We start from the raw sequence: 25,534 nt of genomic DNA, 5'->3' as shown, positions 1-25,534 counted from the left end.
GATAGGCATCTTGCTGAGTTACGACAGCTTATTAGTGAGTACGCAGCGAGTATAGTCTGTATTCAGGAGACCAATTTCAGACCTGGTCATCATACCGTCTTGAAGAATTTCAAACTATACTCGACAGAACGATAGTATGCTCACCGGGCTTCCGGTTGCGTTGGCATTTTTGTACGTCCTGATAGCTACAGCGAAGAGTTTCCATTAAGAACCCCTCTTGAGGCTGTAGCTGTTCGCGTCTCACTGCCTGTCATAGCAACAGTGTGTAATGTGTATTTTCCACCAGGGCAGCATCTTAACATAAACGATGTCACTGATCTTATTGATCACCTTCCACCTCCCTTCCTCATATTGGAAGATTTTAACGCCCATCACCCCATATGGGGCTCTGAGACGCCTTGCCCCCGGGGACGAGAGCTGGAAACATTAGTGACAGAGCTGGACTTATGTCTTTTGAACACAGGGGAACCAACTCACTTTAGTGTACGTTACGGCACATATTCTCGCATAGACGTAAGTCTATGCAGCCGAACGTTGGTTCCACTGTTTCGGTGGAATACACACGATGATCTCTGTGACAGTGATAATTTTCCCATCATCCTTACTTTTTTGAAACATAAATCTGTCGAGGCTGCCTCTCGATGGACTCTTAAACATGCTGATTGGCCAAAGTACACATCACTAGCTGTCTTTACTGACGATATCAGGCGAACCGTCGGCGAGGAGATAACTTACGTCACCCAAGTTATTCTTGCGGCGGCTGTGGAGTCCATTCCGCTCTTCTCCGGGAATCCTCGCCAAAAACTCGTTCCTTGGTGGAACGAAGAAATAGCAGCAGCCATCAAAGAACGCCGTCGCGCTCATATGTGCTACCGTAGACAGCCTACTGTGGCCAACTTGCTAACATTTAAGAAACTGCGCGCTAAGGCGCGAGTTCTTATTCGACAAAGTAAGAAGGCTTCATGGGAGAGATATGTGTCGTCTATGACGTCACATACTCCATCCTCCCAAGTGTGGACTAAGCTTCGACGGATTTCGGGTATCCAAGGATCATCTTCTGTACCGGGAATTTCCATTGCAGGCAACATCGGCACTGAACCCCTCCTGATTGCTGACCATCTCGCTAGTCATTTCGCGGATGTATCTGGCTCCGGGAATTACCATCCTGATTTCCTCGCTCTGAAGCGGGAGGCGGAACGTCATCACCTTAGTTGTGCCTCTCCAGCTTCAGAGGACTACAACGTGCCCTTTACGGAGTGGGAACTCCGCAGCGCCCTAGCGCTTTGCAAGGACACGTCTCCTGGACCGGACAACATCCATAACCAGATGTTGAAACACCTTAGTGATGATAGTCTACTATATCTCCTTCGTTTGTTCAACCGAATCTGGACAGAGGGTTCTTTTCCGTCTCAGTGGCGAGAGGGCATAGTCATTCCTGTCCTCAAGCCTGACAAAGATCCTAAGTATGCAGGAAGTTACAGACCAATTTGTCTTACAAACTGCCTGTGTAAGCTATTTGAGAGGATGGTAAATCGCCGACTCTTACGGTGTCTGGAGAAACAAGGACTCTTGTCCGAGTACCAATGTGGTTTTCGAGCCGCTCGATCCACCACTGACCACTTGGTACGCCTGGAGAGCTCTATTCAGGATGCGTTTCTCCGCAAACAGCATTTGGTAGCTGTTTTCTTTGACCTGGAGAAGGCCTACCACACCACATGGCGATATGGCATCCTTTCTGTCCTGCATCAATGGAGATTCCGAGGTAGCTTGCCGGTATTTATTGCGAATTTCTTGTCCCTCCGTCTATTCCGTGTCCGAGTAGGGAGGACATATTCGCAATACCACGTTCAAGAAAATGGAGTCCCACAGGGATCGGTCCTTAGTGTCACTCTGTTCGCGATTGCCATAAACGGTATTGTCGCTGCTCCTGGTCCAGCAGTAATACCGTCCCTATATGTGGACGATTTTGCTCGTGCAGTATGGCAATCGCAGAGCGACAATTACAGCAAGCTATTAGGAGGGTGGAGCAGTCATGGCTTTCGGTTTTCTGTCGCAAAGACCTCTGTCGTCAACGTTCTCTTCACCCACATCCTGAGCTTTACTTAGGAAATGTCGTTCTTCCAGTTGTTGACACTTACCGATTTCTTGGGCTCCTTTTTGACAGTAAATTATTGTGGGAGCCACACGTGCGGCAGTTAAGAGTGCAATGCACTAAGAAGCTTAACATCATGAAGTTTCTTAGCAGGACTTCTTGGGGGGCTGACCGCACAGTGCTCCTACGATTCTATATGGCACATATTTTATCTCGCCTGGACTACGGCAGTGCAGCATATGGCTCAGCAAGACCAAGCATTCTTGCGAAGCTTAACAGCATCCATCACGGCGGGGTTAGGTTGGCGACGGGAGCTTTTCGTACAAGCCCCGTTTCCAGCCTACTCGCTGAGTCTGGTGGGCCGCCTTTACACCTGAGGCGCCAGCAGATGCTTGTTTCGTATGCTGCAAATTTGCGACAGATGCCACTTCATACAAGCTATCCTTGCGTGTTCAACAATGGCAACCGTTTGCTGTACGCTGCTCGTCCTCGAGCGACGCGGCCGGTTGGGATACGCTTGGATAGCAGTTACGAATTGTTTGACGTACCTTCGGTTCCTTGCCTTGTCAGACAACCAAGTGGGGTACCTCCGTGGGTCGTAAGACGACCTGAAATAATCCTGGATCTGCACACTGGCCCAAAGGAAAACACGGACCTTCGATTTATCGGAGGCTCTTCCGGTCCGTTGTTGGCCGCTATCCAGGTTCAGTCGTCGTCTACACGGATGGTTCAAGGACAGATACGAAGGTGGGCTGTGCGTTCGTTGTTGACAATGATAGATTCCTGCTTGCTCTTCCGGCAACCTGTAGTGTGTACACAGCAGAGCTCTATGCTATCTGTGAGGCTCTGCGGTACATACTGTACAATGAGCGCCGACACTATCTTCTGTGCACTGACTCCTTGAATTCGCTCCAGTCTATAGATACCTGTTTCCCTCGGCACCCTCTGGTGCAGCGAATCCAGGACCTGCTGGCCGGGTGTTGGGATGCTGGCACCAGAATCACGTTTCTGTGGCTCCCAAGCCACATTGGCATAGAGGGAAACGAGTTAGCAGATCAGGCTGCTAAGGAGGCAGTTACACTGCCCCCGTTGCCTTTCAAGGTTCCAGCAAGTGATATTCGCTCTCAGCTGAGACATCTTGTTATGTCCCTTTGGGAGATGGAGTGGCAGGCCATTCCACTTCCCGATAAGCTGAGAGCGATAAAAGGAACAACGAAGGTATGGAGGACTTCCCTTCGGGCTTCGCAGAGGGAAGCCGTGGTATTATGTCGTCTTCGGATCGGCCACGGTATCTTGACTCACTCGCATCTTTTGAAAGGAGAACCCCCTCCGGTGTGTACCTGCGGCGACCATCTTACCGTGATGCACATCCTTACGGAGTGTGTGGACCTGGTCGATCTGCGCCGTAGTCTTAACCTTCCGAGTACTATCTCCCTTATCTTGCGTGATGACGAGCAGTCAGCAGACCTCGTCGTCCGCTTTATGAGGGATATTGGACTGTTTTATCGTGTGTGATGCTGTCCTTTGTCCTAGTGTGTTTTGTGTCACTTGCGCTTTTATCCCATTGACTTCATTTTAGTTTATGTTACGTATTTTAATGTGTTATTTTAACGTCTCACGTAAATTATGTACTACCAGGCAATGCCTTATTCCTTAGTTTTCCTATATATTCTCTTTTAGTAGAAAATAAAGCATTGCGTATTAGATGCACTGATTGTTTTAATCTCACCCTCGTTTTTCTTCATCACCATTTTTTTAACTCTAGTCAGTGGATATGTTTTTTAAAATTTTAACTTCATCTCTCATGTCGTTTATCTCGTTCCATTAGGGGCCGATGACCTTCGATGTTACGCCCCTTTAAACAACAAGCATCATCATCATCATCATCACAAATCTGTCATCTGTCCCGGTCGTTTGTCTCTGTCGTATGCAGCCAAATGGTACCTTAGGGAAACAACTGAGGACGATTCTCATATTCACTCGTTGTGATGATGGCTTTGCAATTTCTTATACTTCGTGTTAATTATACAGAGCGTCTACATATTATAAGTAACGCTTTTCAAGCTGACCTAGCTAAATAGAACTTAACCAACGTCTATGAATTCTAGAAACGACTTCAAGAATAAGTACATATTTGTTAAGTCATTCTTATTAGAGAAATAAGTTCCCCCTAAGAATGCCTGCCTAAAGGCTCGTCATTTAATAGATTATAGGTACCAGAAGAATTTCCTTAAACTAAAATTACGGAAGTTAGTCTAATACATAGCTCATAAGGAACGTTCGCCAAGAAGCTGACAGATATTGGTATAAGACGGGAAGTTCTCACTATCAATAGTGTTTGATATATTCATTTTGCCTGCCCATAGCAGTAATTGCACATGTTTAAGAGTCGTGATAAAGAAACTTGCAAAATATAAATGGTCACGATAATAAGCGCACTGGATGAATGATTTATTGTGCTGATGAGAGTTGAGGAGCTCTAATAACACGATCATCCAAGAAACTACATTCAGCTGGAAATGTACCTTTATTCCAGACATGCTTACTCATATTATTGAAGATAGGGGCGCTGAATGGCTTATTAATAAGTGCATGACAGCCGATCATAGCATTACAGCTTTGAAAGCTGATATCAGTTTTATGGAGCATAACTCGCCTATGAAAGTGTTAGGCATTCTTTTTTCCATTGACGGAAAATGTTGAACTACCGAAGTTTCGCCAGGCAGAGTTATTATTGTCTGGTCATGCGTGTATACGGAATGGCTTAACTGTTTTGTTGGTGGAGTGAAAATGAATCAAGAATGATATAGTTCGTTCCATCACTGTGATTAATTAAATGAACCACTTTTAGTACACACATCGGTGACGTACCAGGCAACTAATCACTGCCAGAGTTTAGATTTTCACCTAGCAAGCGAGTTAGCTGAGCGCCACATACCTGTAAGCTTGCGTCGGACCTCAACATCAGAACTCTGCAATTGGCTTTCTATTTTCACTGCAGGCAATTATCGCGTTTGCACCGCAATTACGGCAAAGGCCGCTTCCATTGACGTCATAGCCTTTTGCTACCCCACGGTAGGGAGCTTGTGCTACGTTAAAACCACTAGCAAGAATTTCCCCTGAAAATATTTAAGTCTCGTAAACATATGTAAGATCAGTTAGAGGCAGGTAAAGTTCCTACAATAAAGACTATTCGTCTTGTTACTATTTTAATATCTGTCAAATATTTTCTGAACGTTCCCTGTTAGCATATCAGTCAATACCAAAAAAATATATAAGAATATTGCTTACCATAAATCCACAATATAATTACAGTCTCTAGGCCACATAGGAAGATCACTGGAACGGATACCGAGTATGAATCCAAGAGTTGTAGAACGTAAATTCCTCCCTGTAAGAGACAGATATATTTTAACACCTTCTTTATAAACAGTAGTGGTAAGGTTACAAATTAAAGCACTACGGCCAAAGCGAACGCCGCTCAGACCGAGTGTTTGTATATTACAAGGCGACGCTCAGCATAACGAATCCTCTCGGCCGTTATACTTGCCCTACTACCGTTATCCCCAGTATGGTATTGCTTCAGCATTCAATTCGTTTCCAATTTACTTACAATTTTATGGTTTTACCTTAAACTACGGAAAAGAAATTTATATTTAATGATTTAGAGATATTTTACAATCAGTTTTTGCTGTTGAAAATTCCAAATTCTATGAAAAAGCTAGGTTAACAACTGATAAGGAATCTGACACCTGGAAGACTGCCCTAAATGCAAACCAGTTTATTTTATTTATAGTCCATTTATACAAGGATCTTTGCAAGATGGTGTAGTATCATTCCAGCTTCGAAATGGACAGATTCAAACTGATCGCCTAGCAATAAGTGAGTTGCTTGTTATTGAATGTTACATAATTGGTCCAGTGCATGATATTACCACCAGAGGTCATAAACCTGTTTGCAAATTACTTCTCAACAGTTGTCGGTTAAGTAGTTTGCGAAAGGTGAGTTTTCGGATGACTGTGGTTGGTTTCCTCGGCACGGGATTCCTTTTACCGATTTTAATTATAACTGAATGGAAATACAGAGATATTTTTGATTTCCAGATAATGGGGAAGAATAAGAGATATATTTCTTAGAAAATGTGGGGATGTTATTTTGGACGAAACTGTAGACCTGGGCCGCTATCTCACCGTCAGATAGCTCCTCAAATATTCTCACGTGGATAGAGAGGATCTCGAACAAGATCTCAGATCCAGGTCAAAATCTCCGTTCTAGCCGGGAATCAAACGCAGGGCCTCTGCGTAAGAGGCAGGCTCGCTACCGCTAGACTGCTGGGCCAGCTAAATAATAATAATAATAGTAATAAAAATTTTCCGACTCCTTGGATGAATGATCAGCGTTGAGGCCTGCGGTTCAGGGAGTCCCAGGTTCGATTCCCGGCAGCGTCGGGGATTTTAATTGCGTCTAATTCTTGTGACTCGGTGACTGGTTGTGTGTGTTTGTCCCAACACTCTCCTCTTCATATTCAGACAACACACCGCACTACCAATCACCACAGAAACACGCAATAGTAATTACATCCCTTCACATACGCCCGCGTCAGGAAGGGCATCCACCCGCCAAATAGGGCCAAATCCACATGTGCGACACAGATCGCGCTCATGACCTCACAGGTGTGGAAAAAGCGGACGAAGAAGAAGAAGAAGAATTCCGCATGGTGGTTTGTGGAGATTGTTGTTTTAAGAGGAAGTAGAACTAGACAATCATCCTCTCTGAACAAATCAACTGGAAATAAAAATGAAAATAAATTTAAAACAATTTATTGAACGAGGAATTTGAAAATAAATTTCATAATAAGAATAATAATTTTATTAAGCCGAAAAGGATACAGATATTTGAAATGTATAACCCTTGATTAGTCCACTTTCACACAAAAGCGAATGACGAGATCAGCAGTATTCCCGTCATTGGCTAGTATGAGTTCCAGTGTCTCCTGCAGACCGATGTTCCGTCTTACGCCAGAGGGATCCGGACACTCTCTGAGGATGTGGACCACGGTGAAGCCGGCACCACAAGAACATTATAGAGGGTCTTCCCTCTTCAGAAGGTAAGTGTGTGTAGATCTTCGATGACCTATGCTCAGCCTACATAAAACTACGGTCTCTCTTCGTGAAGGCTGAAAAACGAACCGACACAGGGGTATTATCTTCTTGATTGCTCTCAGTCTGTTCGGATAGCTAGCCGGACGCAAGGTCACACTTAGCTACGTACTTGTACGGAACTGTTCGGCTGATGTTAGTGGCATTTGTGAACTCGTTATTTGTGTTCATCAGTGGTGCAAGTCCAATATTCGTTTTACTTCTTCTCTGATAGCAAGTTTGATAAGCGGAAGGTGGCAATGAAAGAAATAGTGCATCAAGCCAAAGGAAATGTATGTTTGGGACCTTTAAAACTTTTCACGCCTGATCTGTTAAGTACGGTTCTCTGCTACGGGCACTAATAAGTTAATTAGGGAAGAGATGAAACGTGGTAAGAGACGTTTATTACTGAATCCCGCTGCCCTCGACTACGAACTGTTCATACTATAGGTACCAATGTAACAGACCGATGGTCAAAAATATGGAAGGCTAGTGCTACCCGTAATGGGATTCCTTGAATGAGTGGTCAGCATTGAGAGTATCGGGTTCGATTCCCGACCGGGTCGAGGAGTTTCATTGCATCTGGTTAAGTTCTCTGAATGCGGGACTGGGTGTTTGTCTTTGTTGCAACACTTTCCTCTTCATATTCACGCAACACAACACAAGTACACTATCACAAAAATACACAATAGTAAATGCATCGCTCCATGTGGGGTTCAAGGTACGTAGAATACAAGGTAGGGATCATGAGAGAGGTGCGCAGTGGCAAAGCAGAGCTGTGACGTCACGCTGGACCCTCGCGTTGAATCTACTCTGAATGAGGTAGAGGTAGTTCGAATAAGAATCGCTGTGCACGCAGAAGCTAGGTGATAATACAGTAATACACGATAGTAACATATCTGTGGTGTATAAGAAGCCGTGTCTGTTTATTTTATGAGATACAACGTAAAAAGCAGTAATAGTGTACACTTTTCAGTATGCTTCGTCATGCCATTGCAGGCTGCACAAATCATAGCAGGCACGCGAAGGAACGAAACTTACACTTTCATGTATTCCCTAAAACCACTGACGTAAATAAATGGTGACAGAAGTAATCAAGACATTATCGAAAGCTATCTTTCTCAGCTCCGAGGGTTCGGAAGGCTTCATGACGATCCTCTTCCGACAGCTGTGACGCGAAAGGTGAAATAATTGCTTCTAGCCTCAATGCTTCCTAGGCGATAAGAAATTCCAACTGTTCTCCGGAAGATTATGAAATATTACGCCCAAATATGTACTGCTGAACTCGATCAAAACTCGGATATCGTGTGCCAGTCTAAGGCCAGCGCTGAGCCCACAACATCCTATTTTTATATCGGAGGATGAGCAAGGGTTCGTTAAAGCCCTTGAAGATCTAGTAAAACAGCTCGAGGACAGTCGTGAAACCAAGGAGCTGCTTGAAGACTTCACTGGCTATATAGCTTTTAGGATAAAGAAGAAGAACCTCGATAGCCTATAGAAAGTAATTACGGAGAGAAAACAGGTCAAACTACAAGGGGTGGAAATTAAATTTCAAAAAGGGTCCCAATTTTTTTTGCAAGTTGCTTTACGTCACACCGACACAGATAGGTCTTACGGCGACGATGGGACAGGAAAGGGCTAGGAGTGGGAAGGAAGCGTCCGTGGCCTTAATTAAGGTACAGCCCCAGCATTTGCTTGGTGTGAAAATGGGAAACGACGGAAAAACATCTTCAGGGCTGCCGACAGTGGGGTTCGAACCCAATCTCCCGAATACTGGATACTGGCCGCACTTAAGCGACTACAGCTATCGAGCTCGGTAGTTTCAATTTTACCACGGGAAAGAACTGAAAGAGGGTTCTAACATCATCACAAATCTTACGGATATCCTGAAAAAGAAATTCCCCGAAATTTACGAGCTTGCAAGTTGCTTCGTGAGAAGCCGTTCTTTTATTCGAATGAACGCTTTAAACAAAAGTAAGAAATTCAAGAGACCCGGTTTCAGTTAATACAATACCGATAAAGAAAGAAGAAATGCAAAGAAATTCCACTGATGCTATGGATAAGTGTGTTTGATATTCTTTTTTTAATATCCGCATTATACTTTGTGTATAACGTACCAGTTAATTTCTTTTGAAAGGCAATTTATTATGTTGTATATGAAACCAGTGCTAAAAATGTTAATAAACAGGCTCATTAATATGGCCTATCTAATGTTTACGTGGAATTTGTCATTTCCTGGCACTTGGAGAACATTTACTGTACTGTTTGTGTTGTCGACAGTTTCCGAACATTTGCTGTTTGTGTTGTTGACAGTATACATAGTTTCCCAACACTGCTTGTAACAACGGACATATTTCTTGCAGTCATAAAGCTTTAATGTTCGAGTCTGTAACAATTAGAGCCCCTTGTTATTGTTAGGTGTTGAGAACATGAACATATGGAATGGCCATTCCACTGCGATCACAGTATTAGCATTGTTACAACCTTTTATACAGATCGAAATACTTCAGAAACGCTGCTGGATTCACACTGTATTTGATCTCCTTATTATTACTCTACTGTAATAGCGAAGTGGAATGCATATTCTTGGCTGATGTTAAAATATCTAAGTTCTCTTATCTCTAATTTGTGGCTAAAACAGAATAGCTTACAGCTGTGTATTAGCCTACCTCACACAGAAGACAAGGCGCTGAGGGTTCATGTTGACGTCATCGACGGCCAAGCGTGGTGGGGAGACCTGAGTGAATTGTTAATGCCCATGGTATGATATATCATACGGATCATTTTTCCGGCATTAACAAATTAAAAAATGTTTTGCCCGTATTTCTGAGATCACAACTGACCCTGTAACTATTTATTAGAATTTCAAATAATTTGGACCAAAAAAAATATTCTTTGGGCATTAATGGTTAGCAGTCTCTTACTGAAGTTCGTTGGGATACAAAGTAGGCTAGTATAGTTAAGGGGTTAACTAGGATACTTACATTTGTCACCATGGACACCGACACCAGGGCCATGACCAAAGTGGAGGAAAGAGTGACGAACTTTTTATGCTGCCTCAGGTTCGGAAATTCGTCCGTTACGCTTCCGATTATGGCTTCTATCTGCACAAACTGAAATCAAGAGAAATTATCCATGAAAAATCGTCATACAAGAAATGATTTGACGCTTTTTTAAACCTCATTTACATCCACCTGACAATTTTCTTCAGAAATCATAAGCAAAAGAATGATGCAACTGTGAACTTCATAGTGTCGACTATCAACAGTGTATAAAGAAATGCGGTATCTGATTGAAAGTATCCAGAATCATACTCGAAACTGCCCTCTTAGGGTTCCTCGGATAAACTGACCAGTAGTGGACATAAGAAAGAAACAGGGTGGAATCTCGGGATGGCCAGTCCGTTTACGGTCCGCAAGCCACTCTTTATCGCAGAGTGCATCGTTATTCTGAAACACACAACGACCATCTCCAAGTTGGACTATACGCAACTGATCAAACTCTCCCTATATCGTTCCACCTTTGAGGTGGTCTGTAGTATTACGAATGTGGTATAACGAAAACTGGTTGTTGAAGTGGATTATAAAGGTGATTACTTTTAATATGGAATGACCCCTTACATTTAGGAACCCCCAGATTTCGCAGATGTTCCACACTCAATTTTGGCGTTGTTCGTCTGGCGCCGAATAACAGTTCAACAACAACGCTAGAAATTCTGTGGGAATATTTGAAATATTATGTTGTTGTCTCTTGTTTCCTAGTATATCTACTCAGGCTAGCTGGAGCCCACGGAAAACACTCTTCTGCCTGAAGTTCAAAAGGCAGATTGTGTGTAGGAAATATATTACATAATTACATGTTTTTCACCATGCACTGGGAGTGAAGTTGATCGCTTAGTGACATCACTATAAAGCCGTCGTCATTCGATAAGTGCATTTCTGCTCTATTGGTTGCTAACGGTAAAACATTATAAACTTCATCATCTTTGATATGTTTAACCATCATTCATGGAAGTTATGAACTTAATCCTGGGGTGGAACGTAAGATTTTTAGGACATATACTCAAACATGGGGCACTGAGTACTCCATATTTGAAATTATTATTTCCGTAAAGCATCTTACTGCATTACAACTGAAACATACTACAACACTATAGAAGTACTACTTAACAAACATACACAAAATATCCTTTTCAAAAGTCATACTTTTAACAATAATAAAACAAAATCTGTGTTGATTTTTCCATTATGTCGTTGGCCAGCTTCATGTGTAACCGGCTGTGCGATGATTTCATTCTTAGGAAAATGAACTATATTGTCTAACATACCAGCATCCATAAACAATCGCAAAGCATAAGCTGTTGTTTTCACGAGCTTAGCATGGAGTTTAGGGCCGGGTATAACGAACACAATGTCACGCTTCTGTGTTCATCCAACTTCCATATGAGGCTTGGATGACCATCGATGTCCCTTCTTTCATTTCACATGCCCCTGGAACACATATGCAGTCCTATTCCTCGTAATACTCATTCACAGTTTCCTCCTCTTCGTCATCTGGTTCCGAAAGCTCAAGGCGGCTTTAGGCCAGTCATTGATTACAGGGTGTTGTAAATCGTAAGATTGTGTTACAATCAGTACATCTGACTGCTTTCACTACCGACTGGAACCCGAATGAATTCAACCACGTGCCTTTCGGCCTCCACACTGGTGCGGTTGTGCTTACTAGGCTGCTAGACAGGGTCTTTCCGAGCTCGACAGCTGCAGTCGCTTAATTGTGGCCAGTATCCAGTAATCGGGAGGTAGTGGGTTCGAGCCCCACTGTCGGTAGCCCTGAAGATGGTTTTTTGTGGTTTCCCATTTTCACACCACGCAAATGCCGGGGCTGTACCGTAATTAAGGCCACGGCCGCTTCCTTCCAATTCCTAGGCCTTTCCTATCCCATCGTCGCCATAAGACATATCTGTGTCGGTGCGACGTAAAACAAGTAGCAAAAAGAAATTTGAATATCTATACCATTATCTAGATGGTGTTATTATTTCCCTGAGACCTTTAAAGAACACTTAGTTCATTTAGAGGAAGCTCTAAATTTCCTTCGTAAGGCTGGATTGACAGTGAAGCTGTCAGTCCTTCTTAAGGCATATGTCACCAGACGGAGTTTCAGTCCATCATCCCAGAACGCATGGTCTCCGTAACTTTAAGCCTCCCAAAGATATTAAAGGGGTCGCTACATTCGTCGGCATGGTTCTTCGCAGACAGGGGGAGAGGCATCATATTGACTGCATTCTCACATGCCATACAACGTCAAGCGAAGGCCTCGAATGCTCTAGTTCCGTCGGGGTCGGAAAAGAACAATAGTTGACCAAGAGAGGTCGCATAAGATAACTGATGAGCCTGGCACAAGTAAGTGGAAACAATGCCAGGGCTCAGCTAAGGGTCCCGCGATCACCAACCAACGATCCAAAGTAAAGAGTCCTTGGAGCCCATTTAGTCGCCTCTTCCGACAGGCAGGGGATACATTGGGTGATATTCTACCCCCCCCCCCACCTACAGAGGGATGACAGGATGACTCGCGATCGGATTGGAGATAGCTTCTTCTCGAACTTTCTGGGATCCTCTGGCGCTTCGCCTTCTCATCCTGCTTGTTCTGGCGTTGGTAGGAGGGCTGGAAGAAGGCCTAGTTGGGGAAATATTTTTCCCCGTCCTGGTGAAGGACATTCCAGCCAAACGTCGCTGAGAAGGGCTCTTCCCAGGCAACGTCCGCACTGACGCAATCTGTGTTTTCCCAGGAGGTAGGGATACCGTCCTGGGCTCTCCAGTTTCATTGATTACTAATACTTTTTGCTGGTTTCTCCGACTTTTCACTGCTTTAGTTGTAGAAGTGAGTGATAGAAAGCTGTCTACTGTGATCCATACTGGAATGCTCCTTTCAGCGAAGGAGACGGAGAACTTCGCAGCAGCCATGGATTGCCACTTTCTTCGGAGATCTGGATCTTCTTCTCCTGCTTGAATGTGGGACACTCCTTGGCTATTAGAGCATGTACACTTGGGCAGTTAACACACACAGGTGGTTGTGTGCAGTCGACACCAGCGTGCACGCCCTTGCACACATTCGGCAGGTCGCCGAACCTTAACATCGCAATGAGGTGTGGCCAAATTTCGACAGTTGTAGCACCTCACTGGAGATGGAATATACGCCTGAACACTCAGTCGATACGTAGAAACATTTGCTCTTTCGGGCACGGTCTCGGCGTCGAATGTCAAGAATGAAAGTGCCCGTTATCCAACAGCATGTCACCGACACGCCCCTTTAACGTAGGTTTCGAATCATGTCATCACCGAAAGCCTTAACCAGATTCCTGTGGAAGATAACTCAGTTGCAGGAGTTCAGATGTTGGTGATTCTCGGCATTGACTGCTACCTTTCCGAACATTTTGGCCTTTAGTAACCATCTGGACTGTTCTACCGTCGATGTCTTAATGATTATGGATCCGTCACGCAGCTTTCGTATCTCGTCGTTTTCACCAGCAACAATTTCTTCGACTGCATTCCTGACCAATAAAGAACTTTCGTCTAGAAAAACCTTTCCATCGACCGCGGAGGCTACCAGGAATCGAAGTAGACGTTCGGCACTTAAATAATCTATAACCACGGGAGAGTACCGCTCTCTTTTATTACCTTTCGGAGACGCTGCTTTTTGAAGCGAGCCACGCTTTAAAAAGGAAGGTAAAGAAATGGGTTCCGGTTTTGGTCCCATGACTAGCCGAAAAATATGAGGTCGACCTTCGGCAGCGCTCTGGCGTGTCAAAGGTAAGGCTTTGTACTCCAGAGAGAGCCCAATATCTGTAGAACTACTCTCCCAGTAGCCATGCATCACTTCGCCACGACCCGAAACTTGTATTGGAGAGTGTGAAACCTCCATAAAAAGGTATTCTATCTGAGGCAGAGAGGCTTGCTAGACAGTTAGGGAAAAGGAATTTAAGAATTTTAGGTTAGAAAAGTAGAAATTAAGAAAAAAGCATAGACACCTCTGAGGAAACTCCCGGCACACCTTGTTAGTCTTGCTCTACACCGAGGCGAATTCAGCATGGGTAACCCTGAGCTGGCACAATACTCGAGATCAACAAGTACACAAGCCCCCACAGTGACATCAAGGTCTTGGTGTCCCTAGAGGGGGCATAGAGCAAGATAGAGGTCAATAAAGTTTTGACAAGCTGCAATTTAGTTACGACATTAATGTCGCGGTTCCTTCATATTTTCACCAACTTTGCCATTTTTAATTGCTATCCTTTTCAATTACTCAAAATGGAAGTGTCCCACCCTTCGTGCCGAAAACTACATTGAGAATTTTGTGACATAACCGATGTGCTGTGAAAAGACGACATACAAAACATTACCTGCCCATTTGAGCTCAACTTACGTGATACTGTGGTTAAAATCTTGAAAGAAGGTATATCTCTTATTCTTACAAAAATTACAAATGACGAATGAACGCACCATTTCCAATTCTATTATAACGTCTAAATTTCAAAAAGTCATTGTTTAAGAATCCTTTCTCGTGGACAGTCGAGATTTTCTTCTGATGACGCAGAGCACAGTTCTCTGCGAAACGTAAAGAATTTCACCTTATTTTCTTAACACGGCATAAGCCCAAAAGCCTGTAGAATATCATGTCTATTATTATTATTATTATTATTATTATTATTATTATTATTATTATTATTATTATTATTATTATATATAATTCGCTGGGGCCATCAAGGACCACGTTAAGTCTTGTTGCATTTGACACTGAATTTCGCCTTCTTTAGAGCCCAAATATCCCTCATTCTTTGTGAGTGGGCCTGCTTACGCTCCTCCGTCCAAGGGGCACCGTGTCTTCTCTTCGGTTGCTCGTCTCGGTTTAGCCCGTTCGTCAATATTTTCTTGCGGAAGAGATCTCTGTTAAGGGCGTCTTCAGCTGAGATATGTAGCATTTGCAGGTCTTCTTTGGTATTTCTAAACCAGGGAATTGTGGTTTTGGGGTTTGAATCAAAAAAGTGAAAGATTTCTTTAGTTAACTTTCTTCCGTCCATTCTTTTCAGATGACCGTAAAATCGTGCCCGTCTTTTTCTGATTGTGTCGGTAATTTTCTCTATTTTGCTGTAGACTTCCTTGTTGGATCTCTTTTGATGGATTCCATTTCTGTACTTTGATCCCAAGATTCCTCTCACAATTTTGCGTTCTCTTTTCTCCAGTTCTTCAAGGAGTCCTTTGTTGGCATTTAGAGACAGGGTTTCGGCTGCATATAGAACTACTGGCTTCAGAACTGTTTCATAGTGACATATCTTGGTGTTTTGGGAAAGGCATTTTTTGTTGTAGATTGTGCGGGATGTTTGGTAGGCTATTTCCAGTTTGCATACTCGCTCCTGAAGTGCTTCGTTGTCCAGTCCATTTTTCATGATGATCTCACCCAGGTATTTGAATTTGTCTACTCGGGTTATGTCCCCGTATTTTGTATGGAGTTTTGGTGGAGCCTCTTTGATGTTAGTCATTACTTCTGTTTTCTCAAGCGATATCTGCAAACCAGTTTGTTCGGCAATTTCCTTTAAAATTTCAACTTGAGCTCTAGCGGTTTCTATGTCGTTTGAGAGAACAGCAATATCATCGGCAAATGCTAAGCAGTCTGTTGCGATCCCCTTGGATTTGGTTCCTATTCTCAATGGACTGTAGTTGGTTTCCTGTAATCTCACCCGCCAGGTTCCGATGATCTTTTCAAGAACACAGTTGAAGAGTATCGGGGATAGCCCATCACTTTGTCGGACTCCTGTTTTGATGTCAAAGGAATGCGAGAGACATCCGTGGAACTTCACCTTGGATTTTGTATCAGTCAGGGTGGCTCTAATTAATGCCAGCAGTTTCAAATGAACTCCAAATTCATTTAAGATGTTTAGCAGGACTTCCCGGTCAATGGAGTCGTACGCTTTCTTAAAGTCCACAAAGACAGACACATACTGCTTGGATCTTAGTGTACAATATCTGTTGATCGTTTTGAGATTTTGGATCTGTTCAGCTGTTGAGCGACCTTTTCTGAACCCTCTTTGGTATTCACCTATTTGATGTTCGACTTGTGCTTCCAAACGCTCCAGGATGGCAAGTGATAGAATTTTGTAAGTCACGGGTAGCAAAGATATTCCTCTGTAGTTGTTGATGTTCTTCATGTTGCCTTTTTTGTGTAATGGATAGATCAAAGCTATTTTCCAATCTTCGGGTAGGGTCTCCTTGTTCCAAATTTCTTCTATTTGCTTTTGCAAGATATCAAGTGATTCCTCTGGGGCATATTTCCATAGTTCTGCTACTACTGAGTCTTCCCCCGGCGCTTTGTTATTTTTGAGACGGGTAATGTGGCGCTTGATTTCATCTCTGTCGGGTGGTCTGGAATCTGGGTACCTGAGTAAGGGTTCCTTGGTCTCAATGGCGCTTTGCGGTTTAGAGCAATTAAGTAAATTCTTGAAGTAATCTGCCAGAATGCTGCAATTTTCTTCATTTGACGTCGCCAGTGTGCCGTCCTTTCGCTCAAAGCATAGAGATGGTGGTTTATAGCCAGTGAGTTTGCGTTTGAAGGCTCTGTAGTACTCTCTGCTTTCATTCTTCCTAAAGTTTTGTTCTATCTCTTCAATGAGAGATTTTTCGTATTTACGTTTCTCAGTTCTGAACACCCTAGCTGCTTGGGCACGTTGGGTTTTGTAGGTTTCCCAATCATTTTCTGATTTCGTAGAGTAGTACTGTTTCCACGCACTGAGTCTTTCTTGTACATCTTCTTCTTTCTTGGAGGACTGATTCGCAGGTACTATTCCACCAGGTATGCTTTTTGTTTCTCTTGATTTCTGCAACGTCTTTGGCGGCCTCAACAAGGAGACTTTTGGCGTTGTTAAAGTCACAGTCATTTGGTCTAGCCTTCTCCTGGAACTCCTCGACTCTTTGCCGAAGTTTATCATTGTCGAAGCGTGTGATCTGTTTGGTTGTCTTCCTTGTGTTTGCGGGAATTGGTTTGAATTTGATAAGAGACATATAATGATCTGAGGCCACATTGATGCCTTTCTTTACCTTGACATTCATAATCTCAGGGCTGTTTCTCCTGGAGATTGCAACATGATCAATTTGGAACTCTCCGAGAGCTTGGACAGGAGAACGCCAAGTCATTTGCTTTCTGGGTAGATGGCGAAAGTGGGTCGACATGACCTGCAGGTTGTGATTTTCGCAAATGGACACCAGTCTTTTGCCGTTGGGATTGGTTCTTTTGTGAGCAGGGTAAATTTCCTATAACTTTCCTGTACTTCTGTTCACGACCTAGTTGGGCATTGAAGTCACCCAAAAGAAGCTTGACATAGTGTTTGGGGATTTCGTTTAATTTTTCATCCAGTAGGTCCCAGAAACTATCAACTTCGTCTGGATCAGACTTGTTCTTATCGTTTGTAGGAGCATGTGCGTTAAGTAGGGCGTAGGTTTTGTTCGCGCATTTAATTGTGAGTATAGACAATCTGTCATTCACAGGTTCGAAATTTGCAACCGATTTAAGGATCTTGGTTCTAACAGCAAACGCGGTTCCAAGCATCACAGCTCCATTGAGGATTCCTCTTTGCGCTTTGCTCTTGAAAAATCGGTAGCCTTCGGATTCAAAAATCTCTTCATCTGGGTACCTTGTTTCCTGTAGGGCCATTATGGATATCTGATTTTCGTGAAGAGCTTTGGTGAGGGTTTTCAGCTTGCCAGTTTGTGTAAGTGAATTTATGTTGAAAGTTGCTAGAAAGGTTTTAGATTTTGGCCTCAGTTTTTGACTCTTCGGGGTACACCGAGACGCTCCGACTCGTCTCTTGCATGATGTCGAGTCTCCCCCAGAATCCGAACGAGACTCGTGTGCCGTGGCGTTCACGACGAGGGATTTATCCGAAGATTTACCCCCTGGGGTATGTTTGCTTTTTGACTTGACTTTGCTTTGGACGGGTACCCATCCTTTTACAACCAGGGTTGTTAGTCCTAGAGGTCGCCTCAAGATGTTTTCTGGCTTCTGGTCATTTACCAGTCTTCGCTGTAACCCTGGCAAGGGACCAGTTTTTTTCACGGTGGTATTTTATTTCCCTACTACCCTCTGACTCTGCTGGCGGCAGAGCCAGCGAGCTTCCTCAATTCCAATGGGACGCGCCCGATGGAGGTAACCGGTAAATCCCCACACCGGTATTATTATTATTATTATTATTATTATTATTATTATTATTATTATTATTATTATTATTATTATTATTATTATTATTATTAAGTGATCTTTCGGGATAAATTATAAATGCATCTGCTCAGTTTTTGGATCGATTTTGCTGTGCAAACTGGAAGCAACATACTGTATATGAAAGGAGCGAAAATTATTGTTGGTACAAAAATGGTGGAAGCAATGGCAGAGGGTACTCGGAATGAGGAAATAAAGACTAAGTTAAGGATGATATCGATGGACGAAGCTATGCATGTGAACCGGCTTCGTTGTTGTGGCCATGTGATGCGATTGGAGGAGGATAGTCTACCTAGGAGAATAATGGATTCTGATATGGATAGTAAAATACGCAGAGGGAAACTCAAGGCGACTCGGTTTTTAATGACAAAGACAAGTGGTGAGGAACTCAACGAGGCTACAGATGCCATGTATTAGTTCACTGCATTAAAAATATGTTGAAGCTGGTCGCTGCTGAAAGAAACGAAAACCAGCTTCAGGAAGAATAGTTTCCTCGGACAATTGTGTTTAACCACCTTCAACGCAGCAGTGGAACTAGCCACCCAGATAGCTTAAAGAAAGGGAACAAAGGAACCGAATGAGAGAATAAGATTAGGCTCTTCTAAGTTGCATTTATTTGTGTGTAGCTCTTCCGTAATTAAACATAAATCATGAGAGGATATTCGAGGTTATAGACTATATAACACTTTATAACACTGTCCATTATTCAAATATAGGATGCCTCTGCATATGCGCGAGCTGCATGCACATCACTCCTTGGCTAAATACCACAGTTCAAGGGAAATGTGAAAGCGCTTACTTCGCTCACAAAAGTGTGCAGTCCTAATGCTGGAAGTCACAACTGTCTATCATGAAAATGGATGATGAATACTGACGACATCAACTGCAGAATGAAAATCCACAGCTTGTTTCCAGTCATTCGACCGGGTTAGGAATGGAATGAATGAAGCCCCCATCTAGCGACGAGGATAGGAATTGTGCCGGCTGCCAAAGCCTGTCGCACTCCTCTGGGGCAATGATTAATGACCGCAGAATAAATAACTCAATTTCAATTATTGACCTTAACTTCTTAAGAGAAGACTAGTTGACTGTTGAACATCACGTGGTAGTTCTAGAATTGTCCTCATAGATATGGTTAACAAATTTTCTTCGGGTTACCCCACTTATTTCTGGTGTCACTTGGACGCATTTTCTTACTTCAACTGACATCATATGACGTTTGTGGTCACAATCCAGGATCAAGTGGAATTCGACCCTTAGCCATTCAGGTGGGGGACGAGCAGCTAAGCTACTGTACTCATCAAGTCCCCTGCCCCCACTTAAATTCCACAGGAATATTTGATAAGAACATAACTGCTCCAGAGTGTATGGAATTTTTACAAAAGAAAGATGCTCACTTGTCAGATAGCATCCCAGATACCTGTGATGACATCAGTTCAAATCAAATCAGATCTTACACATTCAAGACTGTAAACCGAAGAAGAGAGCCTCTACATTCCCCAACGAACAAACAGAGCATTTAAATACATGTCAAGACTGAATTCGAAAGAAGGATTTGGGAGATTCGATACTAGGTCACCGCAACTTCTTGTCTACTTCAAGGCTCACGATCGAACTACTCAACTCTGGCGTCAGTTCTCCACGTACGAGAGTAAGACACCCAATCTTCTCGGCTACTGTATCATAATATAATTTCACTTCCATGCAATGCCACGCTCCAGAGTGCTAGAGTCGTTGGAGACGATCTGCCTCATTCTGTGGTTTCGATCGGGGTTATTATTATTATTGTAGATAAACCGAACTTTATTCGATGATAGAATGTTGAGTTCTAGCTAAGGCACGTAAACACCACAAGCAGCACAAGCAAAGAAGGCCTTTCTTAAGATAATAAATTTGCTCACTTTGAACACTGATATAGGAATTAGAAAGACGTTTTTTGAGACTTTCGTCTGGAGCGTGGCATTGCATGGAAGTGAAACATAGACGATAACTAGCTCAGAAAGAAAGAGAATAGAAACTTTTTGAAATGTAGTGTTTCAGAAGAATGCTGAAGGTGAGATGGGTAGACCGAATCACAGACGGAGTGATACTTAATCGAGAGGAGAACGATCTGCCGAAATTTGACTAGAACAAGAGAGAGAATGATAGGGCATATTTTAAGAAACCCAGGTCTTGTTAAATTAGTTTTGAGGGAAGTGCTGGCGGTAGAAATGGCAGTGGTAGTCCAAGGTATGAATATGACAAACGGCTTTGAGTAGATGTAGGATATAGTACTTACGCAGAAATGAAAACGTTAACACGGGATAGGGTGGCGTGGAGAGCTGCATCAAACCAGTCTATGGACTGACGACCCGCACAACAACAACAACAAACACCACATGTGTCACAGGAGATTCTTATTTGCCAACATCAGGCGACTGATACATTTCCTTCCACCATTCAAACATCAGACTTCCTCAGTTGTGTTTGAACCCGCGATCATGGCGTCCGGAGTCAACACTTACCACAACTACACAGAGGGAGCTAGTATTAACGATATTCCAGGAGCAGTTAAATATAGACGAGTGATAAAATAAACCTTCTAAACACACCCGGATGAGAAAGACATTAGCACTCGCCTTCCTGAAGCCGACCAAATGTTGACTCCGTGTTGCTTGGCCGCTATTTGGCCACTCAACAAAACAATGCCTTGGCCTTGGGAGTGTGTTTCCCTCGACATTGAGCAGAATTTACGAACTACCTGGCGAATCGTAGCACTGCACACGGGTGACCGCCAAAAGATTCTCATTACGTACCGGTAGTTGTAGAATTTATATTTTATTATAAAAAGTATATTATTTTACGTAAAATTAACTTTTAATACTTAGCCCATATAAGACACAAAATAGAAAAAGCAAAGAATTGGACTTCAGGTATTCGTGTCCTAGTACTGAATTTTTATTGCACGGTGGCACTCCAATTGAAGAAGTGAATTAATCATATTCCAGCCACCATACAATGCTGCCACTTTGAAAATAGTACATTCGCGGGATGGAATTTTGCTAGTACCTAACATTTTCTTCTCGATTTTCGTCCTGAAACCACACGATGGAGACCTCACTTCTAAGACACTATCAATAACAAAAGTTGAAGAATGGAAACAAAAATTCCCATTTACTCCTACACCTTCAAGAAGTTTCATGCACTAGCGAACTTACATTTCAGTAAATATTCGATAACTCTACAACTATCTGAGCGAATTTATTGAAATTTGGCGTGATGCAGTTGGTTATAAACGGTCTTTAAAAACTTTTTCCTATATTCTTCTAAACCACAATATCCCCAAAAGTAAAGCAAAAGCGGCCAATCTTTTCAGTCCTCTCGAAAGCAGAGGTTTCCTTCTAGAGAATGGACCACCGCGTGGTTAACAGGTATCTTTATATAGAATTTTGAAAAAAATATGTGAAAGTACATGCAATTTGTTCAGTAGCGTAGTCACGATCGACCGATGGGGACGGGGAGGAGTTATGATTACAAAATGATGATGGGACATAATGAAAGTTTGTGCGTGTGTGGTGCGCGCATGCGCAAGTCATAAGGACACTTAATACAAGTAAATTATGTTGATATTCAGATTGCAGCACCGGTATATTACAAAATTTTGCATGAAAATACAGAACAAGAACAATATGATCAAAGTTAATAGTCTTACGACCTTACGACGAATGGTATGTTCAGATAACAATCTAACATCCAAATTTCGAGGCTTCTTAGAAAGTACCGTATATTCAAGAAATCTGTTAGTTTTAAATTTTTTTATCTGAATATTCAAAAGAAACAACCCTTTTAGTCGCCTCTCACTTGTTTATGGTCAATTTATAGGAAGGGGAATTAGGGATTGGAATCATTTACCAAGGAAGTTGTTCAATAAATGTCCAATGTCATTGAATCATTTAAGAAAAGGCTAGGAAAACAACAGATAGGGAATCTGCCACCTGGGCGACTGCCTTAAATGCAGATCAGTATTGACTGAATTGTTCCTGTTTATTTTCTTTGATACAAATTCGATTGGGGGGGGGGTGTTCTAACTCCCAGTAATTCCTTGCAATTTCTTGGCATTTTAAAAGTAAAAATTTAGCATTTTAAAAATTAGTATTTTATAGCATTTTTAATATTAGCATTTAATATTTTGTAGCGTCTATGAAAGAAGCGACATTGTTTGATTGGAGAACTCGAGGTTAAAATCTAAACTATCAATTCCTGCATTTTCTACATTTTCCAGTTTAAATATTAAAAATATAAGATTTCGTTTATGTCAAGGGGTTTCATTGCCATGATCTCAGTTCTTAATATAATGCACTTTACTCTAACGAAAAATAAAGTTGTGGGAATTTGCCATAGAAAAACACCTGCCAAATTTTATCAGTAATGTTGATACCTTCAATACCTATGGAAGAAAATTATATTATCAAATATTAAAATAATTTTAAGCGAGAGTTCCTAGGGTGCAGTGAATTGTGATATTTTTCTTCCAAACATACGAATCTCCAGTAGTATGAAATGTGTTACCACATGAGGTGGATAGATAGATCATTTGAATACAAGAATCGTGGCTACTAGATGGGCATTAAGCACTTTCCCTATTTCTTCCATTTTGCACTTTGTCTTGTGCCATTTACTTACCAAACTGTCCATTCCCAGCAGATAAAGCATGAAGAAGAACAACACCGACCAGAACTGAGGAAATGGCATCAATGATATGGCCTCTGGGTATACAACGAACGCCAAACCCGCACCTGTACCAGAACAGACAAACAACACACGCATTCTTAAAACACAAGGAGAAGGAAAGTTTAAAAACCCAAAATTATTATGAATAATCACAGAATAACACTAGATGATCAACTTCTATATTTAGGTGTTGCGCTTGATAAACATTTGGCTATCAGAGCACATCCAAATAGATTAAAATTGAAATCAAGCAAACTTTTACAAGGACTTTCGATTGCTTGTAGACCTTCTTGGAGACTTAACTCTGAGGTTTTACGAATAATATATCTTACTGTACTGTGTGTTCGCTTTCCATAGCACACTGGAAAAGAAATGGGGTCAGGATAAGCTGTTGCAAATTCAAAGAGGGTTTGCTCTAAGGATTTCTCGTGCATATCACACTTTGTCTACTGATACAAGACTTCTAATTGCTGGAATAGAACCTCTGTTCTTGACAGGAACTGGCAAAGCTAAACTGTCGTTACTGAAGAAAAAGAGAGTATCACCTTTGTCAATTTTCAACATTACTTTAGAGCTTAAGTGTCACTTTTTGGAATCTGCTCATCCAAGTCAGTTCAAGAAACTTCTGCGTAAAGATTTCTATAACACACATGGCTGTATTATATACACTGACTAGCTGAGGAACCCGTGCTTCGCTACGGGATTCTCAGAAAAACTGACTTTGTGGATTCGCTGACTAAAGTCAACATAGGTCATTACAAAAACATCAGTAGGAATGTAGGGATTAAAAGCAATGTTATCATATAAAATACTCGATCAAATGAAAAACAGCACATTTTCTCACTTTAAATGAACAGTACTACAATGCCGATCTAACAGTCCAAAAGTTCCAGAGGTGGAATGACCGTGCCGCAGACTGTCGTGAACACTCATGTGCTGTTGTTCCGTGAAATATGCAAACTGTTCATTCCAATCAGTGCCTCAGAGTAGAGATTGAATAGCTCGAATGCTATTACGAACCAGTGTGTTACGTACCCGTAGTATCAGAAAATTTATGGACCAGAGGAATGGCATGCTAAAGAAGAAAGTTATCTAACTCCCCAACTACTTCCCGCCAATATTCAGGTAGGCTGTTACACTCGGTACGACCGGGCGAGTTGGCCGTGTGGTTAGGGGCACGCAGCTGTGAGCTTGCATCGAGGGGATAGCGGATTCGAACTCCACTGTCGGCAGGCCTGAAGATGGTATTCCTTGGTTTCCCATTTTCACACCAGGCAAATACTGGGGCTGTACCTTATTTAATGCCAAGGTCGCTTCCTTCACACTCCTAGTCCTTTCCTATCCCATCGTCACCGTAACACCTACCTGCGTCGGTGCGACGTAAAGCGAATAAAAAAATTCTCGGCACGCAGCAGTAATCTATTCTATCGGAAGTGGCAACATAATACACAAAGCACATCATAACAAACAATAGTCAATGTAATGTTATTGTTGATCAATTTTATGAGCTTTCTATATTGTAGGCCTTCACATTTAGATTTCTTCCGACTCTGTGATATTACGATGCCTTATAAAATAATTTATAGCGTAGAGTGTAATTTCTTATTCTCCAATTTTACATACCGATTTTCATTAAATTCTGCTTACCCATGTTCTCCTGACTCGGCGCTGATATGGACTTGGTACGTAACAAAAATCCAAATTCATGAATATCTCTGTGATCATAGTCGGTAACAATGTATAAGACATAAATGACCGTAAATTTAATACTATATAACTTTAGTTATGTAGTATTTATCGATAAGACCAATAACAAATATTTGAGAATTAAATTTTAGGCCTTCCCCTAAACTACCATTTCATTCAGCATGAATAAAGTATTTATAGCCTATATTATAGCGACTTACTCCCCTACTTTACATACCGATTTTCATTAAGATAGGACCACTAATAACATAAATATTTGAGAATTCAATTTTAGGTCTTCTCCTAAAGAAACATTCTCAGCGTGAATACAATAATTTATAGCCTAAATTGTAGCTACTTATTCCCGGACTTTGTGTACCAATTTTCATTAAGATACGACCACTAATGACATAAATATTTGAGAATTAAATTTTAGGCCCTCCCCAAGACAACCATTCTGTACAGTGTGAATATAATTATTTTTGGGGTAGATTATATCGACTTATTATCCCGATTTTCCATACCGATTTTCACTAAGATACCACAACTAATAACATAAATATATGAGAATTAAATTTTAGGCCTTCCCATAAACTACCATTTCACTCAGCGCGAATAAAATTCAGACAGACAGACAGACAGACAGACAGAC

The 25,534-nt window shown here is 42.1% G+C and overlaps 1 protein-coding gene across 1 annotated transcript in view; it reads right to left on the bottom strand.

The window, feature by feature from the left end:
- The window catches only part of LOC136872540 (sodium- and chloride-dependent glycine transporter 1), a 189,994-nt gene that overhangs the window by 50,920 nt on the left and 113,540 nt on the right, over nucleotides 1–25,534 (bottom strand). The window contains exons 9-11 of the mRNA XM_067146341.2: nucleotides 23,149–23,261; nucleotides 10,215–10,343; nucleotides 5,384–5,483 (exon numbers count right to left, since the gene is read on the bottom strand). Coding sequence (XP_067002442.2) covers nucleotides 5,384–5,483; nucleotides 10,215–10,343; nucleotides 23,149–23,261 — 342 coding nt within the window. The remainder of the gene's footprint in view (nucleotides 1–5,383; nucleotides 5,484–10,214; nucleotides 10,344–23,148; nucleotides 23,262–25,534) is intronic.

Source organism: Anabrus simplex, chromosome 4 (genome assembly GCF_040414725.1).
Source record: "Anabrus simplex isolate iqAnaSimp1 chromosome 4, ASM4041472v1, whole genome shotgun sequence".
NCBI lineage: Eukaryota > Metazoa > Arthropoda > Insecta > Orthoptera > Tettigoniidae > Anabrus > Anabrus simplex.
This window is presented reverse-complemented; position numbering and strand designations above follow the sequence as displayed.